The 19236-nt window shown below is 38.0% G+C and overlaps 1 protein-coding gene across 2 annotated transcripts in view; it reads right to left on the bottom strand.

Annotated features, from left to right (window-relative positions):
- Positions 1-6586: 6586 nt before the first annotated feature.
- Positions 6587-19236, bottom strand: part of ppp6r2b (protein phosphatase 6, regulatory subunit 2b) — a 32326-nt gene continuing 19676 nt past the window's right edge. Inside the window, exons 15-24 of one of the 2 annotated variants that reach the window (XM_072434980.1) lie at positions 18508-18585; positions 16571-16668; positions 16437-16494; positions 16225-16346; positions 15526-15689; positions 14281-14443; positions 12682-12761; positions 11609-11798; positions 9175-9264; positions 6589-7178 (exon numbers count right to left, since the gene is read on the bottom strand). In XM_072434980.1, the coding sequence (XP_072291081.1) occupies positions 7145-7178; positions 9175-9264; positions 11609-11798; positions 12682-12761; positions 14281-14443; positions 15526-15689; positions 16225-16346; positions 16437-16494; positions 16571-16668; positions 18508-18585 (1077 nt within the window). In that variant the 3' untranslated portion in view covers positions 6589-7144. Of the gene's footprint in view, positions 7179-9174; positions 9265-11608; positions 11799-12681; positions 12762-14280; positions 14444-15525; positions 15690-16224; positions 16347-16436; positions 16495-16570; positions 16669-18507; positions 18586-19236 lie in introns of both variants that reach the window. The other variant, XM_072434981.1, reaches the window with a different exon arrangement.

Raw genomic sequence — 19236 nt, 5'->3', positions numbered from 1 at the left:
ACGTGTGTGGTGCTTTCAGAGGGTTGTCAAGCTTGTAAAGAGGCACTATTGTATTTATTCTGTCCATATGCTGCACTGTACATAACCCTAGTCAGGGCCACTTATTGTACATTTGCAAGTTTTACTCAAGTGCTGTGTTAGATTTAAGTTCAGTAGTTTTTTTTTTTTTTTCTCTTAAAAAAAACTAAAAAAATATGTTTCTAAACTTCTGCAGTTCTTAAATTGTCCGTTCCACATTGGAATTTAGCCACTGTGGAAAAAATATAAATTTTATGGTTATGGTTAAGATTATCCTTTATTGTTCACATAGAGAAATGCATTTGACTCATCCTTTAACCAGTGCCGCTGTGGAGGAACATATGGAACCCATCTCCAGATCTTGAGCTAGTCTGGATTCTGTGGGAAACCAGAGCCCGAAGGAAACCCACCCAGACACATATCTCTTTCAGGTAATTGTGCTTAGGCCCTTACAAGAAAATGGATGACACAAACTCTACCCACAAAAAAGGACTGGACTGACATTGTGACATACGGAAGATGGAAAAAAAAATAACATTCTGTTAGTTTAGTGTGTTGTAATTTCGTTTTCTGTGACTGTTCTGTGCTACTTGTGTTTCTTTTTGTATTGTTTAAAGACAATTCTTTATAAAAATCCCCACACTTCAATCTTCAATAGTGCTCGAAATACTCCTGTATCAATGCTTTTACTTATGGAAAATAACAAAATCGAGTACTTCTTCCCCAGCACTGCATACTTTTACTTAGATCTGTCCATAACGCACAAGCAGGTGATTCCAAATGGTTTGAGAGATGGATAAAGTGATAAAGTTTCCTTGCATACCATTGTATTCATCAACATATTCTGTACAGAATATTTATGTCACCTGAGTATTCTCTAGTCATCCTTTTAGAAAATCCCCCCTTCTCACTACTGCGTCTCATCTTCTAACACACACCACACAAAACCATGACTGTGAATATGGCTGTGGGCAGGTGACATTTTTAGAAGAGCTGACAATAGTAGGATTCAAGCCCTGCCCCGCTTGAGCGTCCACTGTTACCTGTGTTTGTACAGAACATTAGACTGGTTCATGTTTAACCAGAGGCGACAGCGTAAGGGTGGAGCAGTCATTCTACAAAGAATATCTACACGATTAAAAAAAACAACTCAAATTTAAACTCATGGTTAGACTGATTTTGAGTTTACAGACTGATTTTGAGTTTAGTTTATTTAGTTTCGGTTGACGTTCTTCTGATTTGATTCTAGGTATTTCTGGGTAGTTTATATATGTTTGTCTGAATTTTTAAATGTATTTACTAATTAGTGTTAATTTCTATTTACTTGTTTAGATGGAAATGTTTAGCTCCTGTTGAAATGAGAAAAAAGGGGGCACACATGACCTAAAACAAAAAAAAACAACTACAAAAATCCAGAATACTACTCTGAATTCACGGCATGAACATGTAATCTAAACCATCTGCAATGGAATCATGCTCTCGTGACGTACCTAATATATCTTTTGTCAATGTGAAATTACAAGTTGGACACAGACATTTTCTTGGTTTAACTATTACATTTATTATTATATTGGAATCTACAAGCTAAACAGACAACAGGTAACAGACACGTCACTCAAATGAAATGAAACTACGCCAGCATCAGTTCACAATTCCAAAAGGCATTGTACAGCAAATAAACCCCCACAAAAGCACAAACATAAGTAGGCATTTTGAATCCAGGTGTTTTGGGGGAAAGTGTGTGGACAATACAGCAATGTGCAAACCTATCGGCACTTAAAGATGAAGACAGCATTGAAGCTCCCACACACTGTAAATTGTTGGGACTCAAATCTGTATAAACTCTCACTTTATGGGGACAAATATCAGATCCCATGAGGTAAATCCTTCAGATACAGGTTAAAATAGGTTAGGGTTTAGGCTTAGATTAGGCAAGTAGTGACTATGGTAACAGTAACAGTGATGGGCGATACCAGGGATGTCAGTGATAAATGTCTTTGATTGGTACAATACAAAGTATTTTGCAGACGTTTATATTTGTTATTATTGGACTGTGCAACTCTTTTACATTTTGGATGTGTTTTGAGCTCTCACAGGTGAAATGTCTTTACTCACTCAAATATTTTTGCCACTCACTGCTAAAGTTCTGGTGATGTCATCTGCATAAACTCTATGGATATATTAATATTTGGTTAGCTCCACCCATCACTAATGGTTAAAGTTAGGATCAATCTCGCAGAAAAATAAATGAATGTCTCCAAAAACATAGGCGGAGTAAGATGAATAACCCTGACAGAAAACACACATGGTTTTCTGTGTAAAACCTGACATGTAAGCCAGTGTCTACGCAAAGACATGGGGCGATAGGGGAGTACAGTGTGTAGAAAACAATAGAGTCATTATTATTATATCATCTTTTTTTTTTTTACGGGCAATATATTGCAATAAATAATAATACTGAATCGACTTTATGACATGCATGAGAATCGCTGTAAATCCTTTTCTAAATGAACAAATCCTAAAAACCATGAGCTGCACTATAAAATAACACTATATGAAACACTATAGTGGTTAGTATTAGAGTCATAGCTCAAAGCTCAAATATACACGTAATAATATATAAACATTACATTACATATATTACAAAAAGGACTAAAATAGAATAAAGGGTACGCGTGATAATTATAGAGTCTCATCTATCATATACTAAACAATAAATTATTATAAACATAATTTCTTTGACAACATATCTAATTATGAAATGGCATTTAATTTGTATATTATGATTATACAAATTAAATGCCATTTCATAATTATATTAAAACAGTCTATTGCCCCATGCCTTGGACAGATCCAAAATTACAAAGTGCTTGAAAGAAAAATAGCGGCACACGATGGATTTCAAAGCTTCCCCGTTCTCCCTGACATGTGCTGTGCTCTCCCACTCCTCAAAATCCTCAACATGACTGGAATACATGGAGCTGGGATTAAACAAAGACAACTGCAGATGACTGGACAACTGTGGACGAGCCCTTCACATATGACTGTTTGCTGTGTGCGTGGTGCTGTCTGAAGACACATATGAACGTTTGCTGTGTGCGCGTTGCTGTCTAACTGTCACACTTTGGCAAAAAGCATTGAATATTATGTACATGGTTTTACTTGTTCCAGTCAAAGACCTTCCTCTTTGAGCGGGGAACAAGGGTGGCACATAGCACTGTTATACACAACCCAAAGTGCTGCTCATTGTGCATTTCAAATAAATACAACAATCTATATATGTCAATAGGCAAAATTTGTACAATTTATAGACCACTCCTGCCCTGAGAAAGATGAGAAAGTTAAGCATAGGGCTGCACAACAGATTACAAAAATGCAATTTAAATCGGCAACAACTCAATATTGCATTGACATGAATCCATCTAATACAGAATTACAGTTTTATTTAAAATTTGTAGTGACTTAAAGGTTCCTTCCTCCTACTTGTCTCCATTGAGGTGTTATTGCTATTCCAGTAAGGTTCCACCGTATGGCAATAAACTTATCAATCTATATCAGACCTGGGCAAACTACGGCCTGCGGGCCACATATGTCTGTCTTTATAATCCGGCCCGCCAAGCGTGCCAATTTTTTTATATTTTTTTAAAAAGAATTTGTGGCTCCAGGGGCAAGATGTGGTCCTCAGCATGTTTTAATCTGGCCCCTAGAAATACTTTAGTTTCACAAAAAGTGATATTATATTTGAAAATTTATATATATATATATATATATATATATATATATATATATATATATATATATTTTTTTTTTTTTTTCACACCAATGATCGCGGGCCGGCCCTCCGCTACTTGCCTGGATTCGAATATGGCCCTCGGAGGAAAATAATTGTCCACCCCTGATCTACATATATATATAAAAATACATGTAATTGAATTAATACTTTTTTTTACGGTGGAATACTTTTGACAATCCTACTATGGAACATTCCTGGAAAATGACAACTAAATGAAGACAAAAAGGTGGCGTTTGACTTGAAAAAAACATTTTATACTATTTAGAAACCTATTTTAAACCTACTTTGTTTTCAATTTTTGTTTGACAAGCTCTGGGACAGTTTTTTGAGAACGTCGGTTAATCTGCTTCACTATTATTAAGCAATGACACTTTAATTGTTTTTTAGCTTGTTTTTAACTTTTTACAACTTCTACAACATTTTTGGAAGTTGTGATTTTGGGTATTACAAATATTTTAATTGAATCAACAAGTAAAGTAATTAACATTTTGGTTTTGATTTAGCTACACTTACTGTATGAAACAAGTACAATATTTGAATAGTGTTGTTATTGCAAATATCACAATTTCTTGATCATATCATGCAGTCCTAGTAAAGCATCACTGGCACACACAAACATAGACATAAACATAAAAATAATTCTGTTTTAGTACAACTTCCTCTTCCACAAATCTGTAATCTGGAACCATAAAGGAAGTTATAGTGGCCTCATAAATAGGCTGTTGGGTTCTTATGTAGTTTAATGTGCAATGGTGGACGGTACAATGCAGATTTAGCAATTACCATCATTAACTAAGTGAGAGAGAATCATTTGTTATGGAACACATTGTCAGCGGCCTTCCCATCCAAATGATTATTATCTTATGTAAGTATAACCCAATGGCCCTGATAATGCATTTAGCTAGCAGTCGTAAACAAAGTGAAGAGTGGTCATAACTTTTAAGTAAGAACGATTACCAATTACAGTTGTTGAAAGTTGCCCTAAACTTGAATTATCTTGTATGTGGACACTAGGGAAGACAGTGCAGCTCAGAGCCATACAAAAAAGAGCCATTTCTGGTGGAAGAAGAATGGAGCAGACATGAACTGATGCTGAACCCTAAACTCAAAAACACACGTCTCTTTATTGCCTTTGCGTTTCGATGATACGGCACACGCACAACTCACTGGCCCCACATTGGCGTTATTCCAAAAATAGATATACTGTTTATAATACAGTTTACATTTATATTACGTTTACATATTACCAAGAATAGCCACGGCCTAATACAGGGTTAGAAGGTCACAGTAGTACATGGGACATCACTTTGGGTCATGGGTGGAGTGTGACAGTGCTAAGCTGTGTGTGTGTGTGTGTGTGCGTCTTCTGCTTTGACCTGCGAAAGCGCAATAGTATAAATGTGCAAACGTTTAGGACCAAACTGATGACAAGAGGGTCCTTATTCTTTTGCTTTACTTAGTGATTCTCTAGTGGCTCTCCCTTAGCACCCGCTGTCTAACTGGACTTTGTAGAAATAATCAAGGTCTAATGAAACGTTGAACACAAACAAAATCCTTTGCAAATGCAATCTTAATACAAAGTTGCAGATTACTTTATTTACGTATATAAATAAATAACTTTGCAAGCAATTTTTTAACATAATAAATAAATACTATTACCACAAGTTCAATATCGTTTAACTCGCAGAGTCAAGTCACAATGACTCGCATTGATCACCTGTTAAGGAAAAATATGATTTGACCCTTTTGCTTTGTGACATTATATACTCTTCTGTGCTTGGTCTCTCCTGGAACCTTCTGTTAGCATAGAACTGATATTTACATGTCTGGGACATCCTGGGAATACACAGGATGTCCCGGGCCAGGCCAGTTTTGGTTTCACACTAGGGCAGTGTTTCAAAGAACAGTAAGAAATGCGAATGGAAAAAAATGCAAATGCTATCAACTGTCTCTTTCTTGGGGCCTTTGTATCCTTTGTTTCCTTGTACCTGCGCCATTTGCCTTTCTTCCTGAAATGTTAATGTTTCTATTGAAGTGGGTCATGTGACCACCTGGCTGACCTGTAAACTATAAAATGAACGTGAATCCCTTGGTGGGGACCAGAGCAAAGTAGGAGCAGACAGACGTGTGGACAAAATGGCTCTGCATGAGAGAGACTGACGAGTCCACACGAGGGAGTTCAACTCTGATTGAACAACAGGATTAAACAATCACTTTTGAGAAAAGACAACTCTGCTCTATTGTTTTACTTTATTTCTTGAAGATCGTTATAAGAGATAATCCACAACACATCCAATTAGACAGGGGGGCTAAGGAAGGAGAACCAGTCTTCTGCTCTTTCTCAAAACAAAGATTAAGCACAGGCGCATACAACCACACCATGGTCAAAAATACACAAATTAAAATTGAATAACGTGGACATTTTCATAATAAGATCAGGATAAATGTGATGGCGCATTGTGGGTTAAGTAGTCTTGGGTGGAACTTAGTGCAAAATGTTAAGTAAGCATTACATGGTAGCTGGACAACTTTAGTTTTATTCATATAATGACCATTAAAAACACCGTTTCCGTGCTTGTAAATGTTTAAAACACAATTTACAATAGGGGTGTGCTAAAATATCAAAATATGGATTTATCTTAATACTAAATTTGGTGATACAGTATCAATAATTATCACGGGCTGCTGTATCAGTATATCACTGTGAATATTTTGTTGTACCAGTTTATTTGGTGACAGTCCTACAATTTTTGTTGTTTGTTTAGAGAAAGAATTTGACAGTTATAATGAATAAAATGGGTGTATTTCATATCAAGTTTACGCAGGTCGTGTTTGGTCTAAAAAATACAGTTGTGAAAATGTGCTTGTTCTTAAAAAAAATGTGATATAGGGCAGAAAATCATGTGCAATATATCGAAAATATAGTAAGTATCGCAAAATAGTCATGTATTGTGTATTGAATTGTGAGGGACCCTGTGATTCCAAGCCCTGATTTACACGGTTCAGATTTGGGCAGTTATTTTTGGTGTTGTACTCAATAATGTCTGTCGTGACTTCATGTCTCCAAATACAGTTATGTAAAACATCAAATGGTAAAAGAGTTTGAAATTGAAAAGTTAGAATTTAAGTATTTGCTACCCAAAGAAGTATTCAATATCCAATTGAGAAGGAATTCTGCAGCTTTTAAGTATCACAGTTTTGGGATGATAAAACATTTTGCGTCTCTCGGCAGAATAGAGCTAAAGGTTGACCTCCTGGTGGTGCTGTTCCTGTCTCTCTGGAGGAAGGGGGTCTTGTGTTGGATGGAGTAATGTTTGCGCCCCTCATAAAGCGTCAGGCCGGACCATTCGCTGAAGGCTGCGTTTCCCTAGAAGTCAAAACACAGGGTTGATGAAGCTCAGGTTTTTACACACTGCAGAGCTGGAGGAGAAAAGCCTCAGCTTCTTTAGTCATTTGGGAGCGGATCGGGATGTGGAAAAATGTGGATAACTTTTGATGGGCAACCTCTCAATATGATTTCTGAGCTTGTTTGGGCCAACGGCCAAGGAAAAGTCTGTAAGTAAATCCTGTTATACGCTGCTACAATTCCTGTTTTAAATTCTGGGCAAATTTTGCCGACACCTACTGAAATGCTTATACGTAACATTTGGATAACTTTTGATGCCTCGCTCCGATTTTCCCAAAATGTAAGTGTATTCAGGCTAACACCCAAGGAGGAGTTCCAGAAAGTATGAAGATTAAATGTGGGAAAGTAAATGTGGAAATTTCAGAGATTTGGTGATTTTCATATTGGAGTAACATTGGAGAATTCTGTCTTTGCTAAGGCAACATCGTAAGAAATATGACATGGGTCTGATTTGGTTTAGGATGCCAAAAAAAAATAATTTTGTGCAAAATTTCAACATCTGTAAAAACTAAAAAGATGTCTGCCCATATACATTTTAATTTTACTATGTAGGGGGCACTATCACACCAAATAAACATTTTTCATACATGTCCATTCGAGAAACAATTGATTCAAAGTTGGGCAAAATCGGACATGGTATGTGAAAATGGGAGCGATTCTTAAATTGTAAAATGTCAAAAATCGTGGATCAACTTTGCGCACGAGGATCGTAATACGTATAAAAAAAAAAATGTCTCAGTCCAAGATGGCGGCCATACAATTAGTCAAGGGACATGGATATAATAATATACATATGTTTTTTGCCCTTACATGAGTAATGTGTGTACCGAATACTCAAGTTTGTGGCTGTGAGACAAACTTTAGGTTGGGGCGACTCCCATAGGCACTAGTGATGCATGGATTGTCTTTTGACCTGTGGGGCCCTCGGGTTGTGTAGGGGTGGGTCAAGAAATTCAAATTTTATTTAGGGGTGGGTTATAAAATGCTAACCGTGTATCGTATGTCCGCACCTCAGTATCTTTGCATTCAGTCACGTCTAAATTCAGTTCCTTATCAAACTAGTTTCTGTGTTTGAGTCGGATTGTAATAAAACATGTAGCATTTCACAGCTTTCTGTGTGAGCTGATGTACTGTGTCTGCCTTCCTCCACTTCTGGCTCTGCGCCTACAGCACTGAGAGCGAGTGGGAGAGAGCAGATGCGAAGGAAAGATGTGAACCCCCAGTTCATTTTAAATTATTAATGGCTATAGTAGGTTGATTGATTTGTTAAAATGCATCTTTGCTCAGATCCTACATGATATCACCAGTTAAAAAACAGTTACTGGTAAGCTACATTACATTTCAATACGCAACCTTTTTAATAGGCCTAGATGTGGGTCAGGTCACGACAGGTTGAGAAATCGATTTAGTAATGCCAAAATTGTGGGACTTGCGATTAATAGGCGCAGTGTTTTTTGACTGTTCCAGATGGTGCTGTCATGCCATTTTCCCCCCATACATGAAACCTACATTTTACAAAAAAATTCTTACACTTTTAATTTTGGGCAAAATTGGTTTAGGGGGTCAAATTAGAGTTCGAAGAGCCTTCGGAATCGTTGTGGGAGCTATAGACCCTATGACCTACTGGGGCTTGGGCCGAATAATGCTTTCTCACCAAACGCAGATTTGAACTGCTATATTTCCACATATGCTAACAAAACAAAGCCATTTTAGCAAACAGTTTCCTTTTTTATCGACTCACAGCATTCGCATCAAGACCCAGCCTTATGATTAAAAAGTATAATCAGGTACAATTTAGGTTTAAGTAAGAAAAACATCAGTTATTCTCATGCAGCAGAGCTCTGCCTCTGGATCCAGAGCCAGGCCCTGAACATGGAGACACATTTTGCCATGAAAAAAGAAGTGTTCCAAAGCAAGCCGATGTGGATCAGGGCCAGTCAAATGTGGCTATACTTACAGCGTGACATCTGACTGCTGCGCTGAACTGGCCACAGTCACATCCCCATCTCCTGGGTTGAGTTTTGCTTCTGGCTTTTTCTCTGCCTCACTGCAAAATAAACAGATAAAACATCAAGTATTGTGCAGAACAGTTGGTATTGTTTAACTCACCAATTTATACCTCGCTGGTCAGAATCAGAATTAACAAAGTTCCATTTACATTAGGGCTGCATGATTTGGGTAAAATATAAAATGGTGAAAAGATCGGATTTGGTTTTAATAATAGGTTAAAAGTTCACATTTTAAACGTGTCCCTGAGTATTTAAAAAAAAGAGGCTGAAATAGGCATTTAAACTGACAATGGATTTCCGAACATGTTTGTACAGATCTAAACTACAGGGTTAGCTGCTTTTTATTGCTGAATAAGACAAGAGTTTGAGTAGGAAACAACATAAATTGCAGCCTTTGTGATTCGCTAATTGCGTCCATTAAAATATATATTATTATTTTGATTGCAATTATTCTTGCAGCCCTAAGTTATATCAACCATTTTGTGCACCTAGCTGAGAGTTAACTGTGTTTTATTGATGGTCAACTATGAGTATGTTCTTTCAAGTGTTTGCATGCTTGTAGCAGCAGGTTAGTAGTGGGACATGCTCTGTCAATCCTCCATGACCTCCTTGTCCTCCTCCATGAGATCACGTTCTTCTGCTCTAGATATGCTACAGTGAGATGTGAGATGGAGTGGTCACTTAGTTAGGCCTGTGGATTAGTAAATGGTTTTGGAAAGTGTCAGATCAAGGCAGCAAACATGTCTGGTTACAGAAGCTCTTTGAACATTCCACTCTCCCACAAAGGTCTGGAGCATAACATACCGTGGCACCGTTGCTCTGAAAACTCTGAGGTAGTAGTGTAGGACAAGAGAGAGAGAGGCAGTTAATGTGGAAAACTCAACATTCAGGTTTAGTTTGAGTGCTTCAACTGAAATATTTTTGTATTTGCTTTAGTAGATATCTATATATATATGAATATATATATATATATATATATATATATATATATATATATATATATATGAAAAATGGGATTTCCTTTAGTCTAGTTTTGGCTGTCTAAATGTTATGCAAGTTAATTTAGTGTATACCATATTGCAGGTGTCACCTGTGCATAGCTCTGGACTTGGCGTATGTATATGGGAGTCTTTGATTAAAAAAGATGCATTCAACCTATTGTGCATGTTTTAGTTTGACTGAGTACGCAGAAAAGAATATTTACAATACACATGGAAAGGCCCTGCCACATGACCCAGGAATCAAACCCGGAACCTTCCTGCTGAGAGGAAAGTCTGCTAGTTTTCACACATTCTATCTATTCATTTTCAAGTACTTTGTTTTAGTTGTAAATTTAGTTATCAGCACTTTTTAATGGTTCATGTGACATCACAATAAACTCGAAAACTGAACTGAAGGGTTTAGAATTCTATTGCGGAATTTGCTGGTAACAAATATGTGACTTTCTATTTTGGATATTTTTTGAAAAACAATATATCTCCCACGAAATTTTCCCATGTGTGGACAATAAAGGAATATCTTAAACTACGTTTCCACTGGCTCCGGTCCACCGGACCCGTTCACTTCAGAGCGCAGTGTGGGCACAGACCTTGAGAACAGCGGTAGAGAGTGTCTCTGTGTTCAGGTCCTGACTCTGGGTCCAGAGGTAGAGCTCTGCTACAGGAAGAACTGATGTCACCCAAACATAACTTATATTGTACTATTATTTTATTTATTGAACCGGAATGATACTTTTTAATCATGAAGCCGATCTCAATTCACAAGAAGAACTTTGTGTTGCTATGAGACGTGGCTAAAGCTGGAGTAAACAGGAAACTACTTCTGGCTTTTCCTCACCTTTTTCTGCATTTATTTCACTTCTCTGCAACTCTATCCACGTTTAACATCTCTTTATGTAAAGCATTGGGTTTGGATAATCCTAGATGCATTATGCACTGGAAATATAATATTTGTTATCTTCACTTGCGCATCGTACGTGATGAACAAGAAACCATTGGTCTAACTTGTGCAAGCTGCTAAGTCTGTTGGTACATCAAATAAAACTACAATTGTGGGAGAATAAATACGGTAGTATATGTCTGCTTTTTACCCTTTCTTTTCACCTGACTATGCGTCTTTCTTGTCTAATCATCTTGCACAAAAGCGTTACAGGAGCCGACCACTTAAGAAACGTGATTTCTCGCTGTCCTCTTTAGATCACTTAAACAGGCCAGTATGGGTCAGTGATCACTTTACAACTGTACCAATCTGCTCCAAAGTGAACCAGTGGAAACATGGCTAAAATGAACACGGCAGAGGCTCCTCATTCCCCTGTGAGGAGCCTCGTAGCACATTGGGCCCTGTACATTTCCCTCCTCCAGACTTGGCAGTGTGGGCACAGACCTTGAGAACAGCGCCCTCTGGTTGTGGGGGTCCACGCTCAGGCGGAGGGTCTCTTTGCCCGCCCCAGTGCTGATGCGCTCTTTAATGGCTGCTTTGGCCTCGTCCTCATCAGTGTCAGAGCTGCTGGAGGAGGAGCTGTCTGAGGCCACCAGAGGCGCTTTCCTGGGCACGCACACACTCCAGCCACACGCTGCACCGCACACATACACAGGCACACACAGGCACACACAGGCGCGCACACACACACACACACACACACAGGATCACACCGGAACTGTCACGCCCGGGGCAGGAAGAACTACGCACGTTTTTTTTTACTTTAGCAAAAGTACAGATACAGGGGGGAAACATGACTCAAATAAAAGTTGTGTCATATACAAAGCATCACCTGCATGATTCCATGGAAATAGAAAGTTAAAACCATAGTACTTCTGAACATTCTCCAACCCAGTGTGACTTTGTTTGTGGACGCACATTTTTATCTTATTTGCAGCCATAGGGCATTTTAATTTAAAGCCCAAGTACGTAACTTTTTAGCCAAAAAAACAAACAAACAATGATTTTGCTAATCAATTAGTCCAGCAATTATTATTTTGATTCTAGTTCTTTCTAATCGATTAGTTGTTGGCAAAACGCAAAAGTCACATGAATATATAAATTTGACCCAGATGAAGCTGAAGTGAAGCGTTTGAGGATCTTTGTGGAGTACTTTAATGAACAATGAGTGAGTTTTTCCTCCATTGAGTCATAAAACATCTTTTCTCAGCTCATGGCATGTTTTGGAATCTACATAGGCTAGTTAACGATTATTTAATTTCCAAATTGGTTGATGATTATTTAAATTGGGGCTGCCATTATAAAAAAAAGAGTCACAATCATTGTGAGGCGAAATATCACGATTATCAGTAAAAAGAAAGTAAATATTGATATTGTATTTTTTAAACATGCAAATGGATTAAATATCTCTCTCTCTCCCTCTCTCTCCCTCTCTCTCTTGCTGGCTTTTTTGCCAAAGTCACATATATATAGTATATATATATTCTGCATCACTACACATAATTAGAAAAACTTACGATTCTGGTTTGAGATGGTGCCGTCTGATCCACTGTTCATTGAGTCGACTGGAGAGCTGCACCTGGGGCCTGTTTCAGAGCTGTGCACAGAGGAGGACACTTTAACATGAACTTGTGGTGGAAGAAGTCAATTTTGTGAAGTACTTTAGGAGCAAAAACATTACTTATGTAAAAGCGTAAGTTGCACATAAAAAAAATCTCCTTAAGTTAAAATTTTGAAGTACCCGTTTTCAAAATGTATTTTAGAAGTAAAAAGTAAAAGTATTTCACAACCGAAAACATTTTCCAAAAATATTATACAAATATGTTTGCTTGAACTCAAAACCTTCATGTAGGACGTCACCATGAACATGCTTAAAATAAGCCCTCAGACATGAAAAGTACTTGAATGGAGTAGAAATTTCAGTAACAGTATGTAACTTTCTGGAGGTGGCACGTCACCTGCATGTTCTCCATGATGATAGATACGAGTTACTCCATACTATACTTATTTTTTTAACAACAAAAACAGCAGCAGACAAACAGGCAACGACACAGACAGAGGCATCGAGGGGCAACTTCAGAAAGTTCAGAGCGGGGCGATTATTATTATTACCATTATTACATACATGTAGTCATATTAGCAATAGCAATCATTATATACCACTAGACATTGCCGTGTGTGTGTGTGTGTGACGGAGAAAGTGGACATCCATCCTTGTCTCGTTCTCCTGTGCAGTGTGAAGCTTTGTGACATTAGTCCATTGGTTGTGACGGTAGCAGATGGCGATGTGTATAGAATCTTGATCCAGTTAATATATGACTTTCCAAAGCCAAAACTGTGTAAAGTGGTAAATAGAAATGTCCAGTTGACCCTATCAAAAGATTTTTTTTTTCTTACTTTTTTTGTCTTTTTGTTGTACTGATGAGTAATGCATTAAATTATATAATCTGCGGGTGTTGTTGGAAGCATGACTTCCTTTTATAAAGCCGGTTCTGTTCTTTTTGTACATAGTGGGGGGTATGGTTGACCAAAAGGGAAGCTATGCAGTCCTTTTAATTTATTATTTTGCATTTGATTCAGCACAGAGTGTAGTTCTTTTTCAGTGATTGGTATTTCGAGAGTGTTGACTTGTCTCGGGTTAAGTTTCGGTAAGAGTTATCGAGGAAGTGGTTTATGTCTTCTTGGTTCCAGATCAGAGTATAATTTTGAGTAGTATTCTAGAAATATCTTCCTTGCTGAGTTCCTAATAGAAATTATTTCTGCTTTTCTTTATTTCTTTAGATTTGATTAGTCAAATCTTTTCCAGAGTTATTGCTGTGGTGAAAGGTCTCGGGACAAAGTCTGAATAAGGAATTGGTTTCTTTTGTTTATATTTCACTAAGTAATAATTAGATTTTTATGGATGGTTCCTGATGGATTATTTGCATGTAAGATTTGCAGTTCTTCCAGTTGGACTTCTTTTTCTTTTTGCTTATTTTGTATGAAATAATATTTCCCCATAAAACCATGTTTCCAGAGTGATGACTTTGGAGAGTAATTTATTTCAAGGAGGGATGTCCACTCACTCTTACTTACTTTTGCAATATGTTACTTTCTTTCACTAAAACTTGACTCACCAACAGAAAGGCTGGAAGTCGGTGAAGTTGGCCCAGCCCTTCTCCTCAGAGTCTGTGGTGGTTTGTTCAGAGGCTGCAGTGTCCCAGGCCCCAAAGTCCCCTCCTCCTCCTGCAAGGGGGGCAGTGGAGTTCACCTCCCCAAAGTCTGCTATCCAGCCACTGTCTGCACACACACCACCATCATGCACACACAGACAGGCAGAGGACACACTAGACCAGACCATTCTGTAATGTTTGGAAACAAAAGACCTTTAAAAAAATCAATGTGATTTCAATGGCAAAACTTGGATTAACCTCAGAATATCAAATAAAAAATCCAGTTGGTTTTGTCAAATGAAAACCACTCGGGATACATGTGAGTGATTTCAGATTGGTTGAAACACATTTACATTTATATTTTACATTATTTATTTATTTAAAAAGAAATTAATGGCATGAAAGGCATTTTGATAAAAGCAAAGACGGACTTTTAGCTTTCACTGGACAAATTCTTACAGAAATGTTGACCCCCACAATATTTTTTTGGATTCAAACCACAGGAAAAAGAAAACCAAACTGACAAACTAGAAAAGACTGATATTTTTACACTGGAAATTAGATTTGTTTTTACAGGGAAAAGTCTTGCTGCTTAAAGGCGTAATGGACAATTTTTTGGAGATTTGAGAACTCAAGCGGAAGTGCGCATGCGCACTCGCCCCCATGCGGACGCACACAACAGCCTCGCTACAGGCTACACGTGCGTTTGTTTATTAGCACGACGGATCGCATCGCATCTCTCGTCTCCCGTAGATTTACGTCTCTTCTGAGCCAGCTCGAATTGTCTTTCTCTGTCTTAATTTTGTCCTGTACACTGAGGGAACTATATTATGATAGATCCATGCGCTTAGACAAAGGGAAACATGCTGCTCTCCTGGGCACGAGCCGACGAGGCTGCAGGTGAGCAGTAGGTGCGTTCTATAATGGATACGTGGCAGGACTAATCGGCAGTCCACACCACGAGGAAATGAGACTAGGATTTGGGCCAAAAAATCGTCCATTACACCTTTAAATATGATATAAAGTAGTTGTTCATGTGACCAACAAGTCAACACTGCACTGTTTCCCTGGGCGGCTTGAGTCCGCTTTGTGTCTGTGTGGAACTTATTTGCTGATGAGCTGGTCAGCCCTCTGTAAAATAATACAACCTGAAGGAGGATTACAACAGACGGTGGCGCCCAAGAGAGATTGGATAGTGGAGAGGCTTACTGCCGGATGTGTCCGTGCGGCACTGGCTAAGGAAAGGATCCAGGTCGTCTTTAGTCTCGTCCTCTGAGTCGGAGTCTGCTCTTTTGGCTGGGCTGTGCTGCTCGGCTGTGCGATCACTGGTCTCCTCCACCGCTGGACTCTGTGAGGACGGACATCCCCCAAACCTTAAGAAAAAATGGCAGTGTATGTTTAAAAACACATATTATGCTTTTGCAGGAATACAGCTCTAAAACAACCTAATAGAAACAATAAAAAGAACCCAATGCCATTCCGAGTTTTTCCAAGTTATTAGTATAAATCCGCTTTGACGGGCAGACAAATTGTTAAGTGCAGTACACGTTGACGTACACATTACAGCTGCTGTAGCCTGGTAAATCTTATTGGCATATAAATCATATTTTTAACATAAAAATTCCAAACCAACTTCATTGTAAAAAAAAGATATACATAAAATATGTGTAAAAGTTAGTTAAACCAGACTTTTCGTTGATCTTACGGTGTAATGTCATTGCGCCCGTCGCAACACCCTGCATAGGCAGAGAACGAGATGGCGGTATCTAAAATATGACACTTGAACTCTGCTCCACTTTATTTCAACTTTTCTTCATAAACTGCTTTTTGATAGTTGTAAGATTATAATTTATATTCACAGGTATTACGTATGTACAGTATATTAAAACTCCACAATAAAAGGGTTACCTGTTCCGGGATTTAGTTTGCATTGCATAGTTGATTTCCTTGTCCTCCCAAATATCTTCTTCATCGTCATCAAAGGGCTGTATCCTGTCTTTAGAACAGGCCTCAAACACAGAGGAGTTTTTCTACATGGGAGAAGTACAAATCATATCAGCTTAAAATCCACTCAAACGAAGGCCTCAGTAATGTTATGTAAACTAATACTATGAACTTACAGTGTCATGGCCTGAATCAATGTTGATATTGATTTCTGCAATGCGATCAAAAGTAGCCCTGCAACCAAAGGATTTCACGATTAGCCTTTATTGCAGTTGAAAGCACAAAAATGTAGTCATGTTTTTAGTGATACCCAATGCTGTCATCATGATCGGTGAACTCCTCATCGTTGAAGCCGAACTGATCCACAAAGTCAGCGGTCATCTGTTGGATCTGGTAGTCAGAGAAGGTCTAGAACAAGGACAATATTTTATAGAACAGGGGATGTTAGAGATAGATAGATAGAGGTGGGCAATATATCAACATTTAGATATGGTGAATGTTGGTTTGAAGGTATGAAAAGTTTGAATATCAAGTACCGTATATAATTTAATGGGGCTGCAACTAATGATTATTTTAGTAATCAACTAGTCGTCATTCTTTTTTTTTATTAGTCGATTGTTTAGTTGGAGGGGACAGAACATGTTAACACACATATATGATACACATGCTGTAAACACGCCGGATTGCAACCATCTGTTGTCCCACATTCACTCTCATTCATCCAGCAGCATACTTGAACCCTGGAGGTTTCTATTGCACATTGAGACTTTTTAAATACACTGCCTGGTTAAAAAAATCACCACAGAAAAGCTTTCATTACAGCACACATTTGCTGTGACATTGTTTCAATAAGCTTCTGCAATGTAAACTCAGTGTTGCATATATTTTTCACCAATAATTTATATTGATGATGGGAGAGAGTGCCTTCTGCACAAAACCTTCTCCAGTACATCCTAAAGATTCTCACAAGGGTTAAGGTCTGTCTCATGCTCCTGAACCATTCTTTCACAATGTGAGCCCTATGAATCCTGGCATTGTCATCTTATGCCTGTGCTATCGGGGAAGAAGAAATCCACTGATAGAATAACCTGGTCATTCAGTATAGTTAGGTAGTCAGCTGATCTCATTCTTTGGGCACATAATGTAGCTGAACCTAGATCTGACCAACTGCAGCCACAGATCATCACACAGGCTGGTACAGTAGACGCTTCTCTTCTCACAATGATGCGCCCATCACTCGGAACAGGGAAACCCTGGACTCATCAGACTACATCACCTTCTTCCATTGCGCCAGAGTCCAATCTTTACTCTCCCTAGCAAATTGAAGTCTTATTTTTTTGCAATTAGACTCACTATTTGAGAAAACCACTTTTCTCATGGCCACACAGATTTCAGTTTGAATTGTTCTTGTGGAAATGCTCTTACTTTCTTACTTGTGGAAATGCTCTTACTTTCTTACTTGTGGAAATGCTCTTACTTTCACTATTAAACATGGCCCTGAGCTGTACAGTTGTTTCTTTCCTATTTGATTTTGTCAAAGGTCGTTGATCACGATCAATCAGGATTTTTTTCCCCACAGTTCTTCCTCGAAGACGGTTCCCCTCTATTCTTCCAGTTTTTAATAATGTGTTGGTCGGTTCTGAAGCCAATATGAGTAGTTTCTGCTTCTCCTTAGATGTTTCCTCTGCTTGATGCCAGTAATTTAATCCTTCTCAAACACACTGACATCGTTTCTATGACCAGGGGATTTGTCTTTCCACATGGCTGTTTCAGAAATAAGCCATTCACTGCATCAGTTGGGTTTAAATACTGTGTTGCAAATTAACCAATTCAAGGTTGAACATGCTGATTCTACATAGATACTTACGATGATGAATATCCAAAATTGTTTAGAATTTTTTACATTTTGATATTCAGATACATACACATATATATATATATATATATATATATATATATATATATATACATGCATACATGCATACATACATACATACATACATACATACATACATATACATACAGGAATAAGTGGTTTAAAGGTGATATTTCTGCACTTTTGGAATTTCCTTTTTACAGACGTTTCAAATTTGTCAGATAATTAAACCTCAACTCGTAACATGTTTTAACAAATTTCTATCCGATTGACATAATATTGCCTGAATATTGTCTGGACACTTCATTAAATAATTATATAAATTTGTGTCAATACTACCCACCCCTAGTTAGCGATTGAATGAATTGTACCTGCTGTAATGTGAGCTCTTTGGGGAAAGGGCTCTCCATGTCATCCTCTGAAGAGGAACGAGGATTTCCACTACCAACCTATAAGTATGGAGACATTGCAATCGGTTATCCTTACACAATAATGATTATATCAAAAGCTTTACATTGGCATTTTGATTTGATTTTGATTAATTTGATTTTTTTTTTAAAGAACATAATTTTCTCTGTACTTTGTGTTTCAACTAATAAATCAATATTAAAATATGAAACATGTATCACTGTTTCCTCTAACCTGCGCAATTGCGCACTCCTCGCACATTGTGCAGGCAGCGAATATTTTTTTCGTAGGTAACTTCTCCACTATGCAGATTTTTCAGCCAATCAGAAGGCAAGCAGCTTCTAGGTGAGAGTTAACCTGAAATCTGCTCTGGTCTCCTCCCACCCAGAATAGATCCGTGTTCGCCGCTCCCAGGAGTTGGCAGCGCCACATAACCTGAACTAACGTGTGAATGAACTAAATAGAGAATTACAATGGACATGCTAGAAGCTTTTTTTCATTGCATTACAGTTTGTTCCACTTCACACGTAGTATAGTCTGCTCAAAGATAGTGTTTGACCATAAAATAACCCTAACCCCTAAACCTAACCTCTAACCCTAACCCTAACTTCCAACCCTAACCCTAACCCTAAACCTAAACTCTAACCCTAACTGTCGGTGTAATCCCTCATTCGTCCAGGCGTGTTCCATAG

The sequence above is a fragment of the Eucyclogobius newberryi genome, unplaced genomic scaffold (genome assembly GCF_026437365.1).
Source record: "Eucyclogobius newberryi isolate DKJ021-1_F unplaced genomic scaffold, fEucNew1.0.hap1 SCAF_7, whole genome shotgun sequence".
In the NCBI taxonomy this organism is placed as follows: Eukaryota; Metazoa; Chordata; class Actinopteri; order Gobiiformes; family Gobiidae; genus Eucyclogobius; species Eucyclogobius newberryi.
Note: the sequence above shows the minus strand (reverse complement) of the source record. Positions and strands in the feature narration are given on the sequence as shown.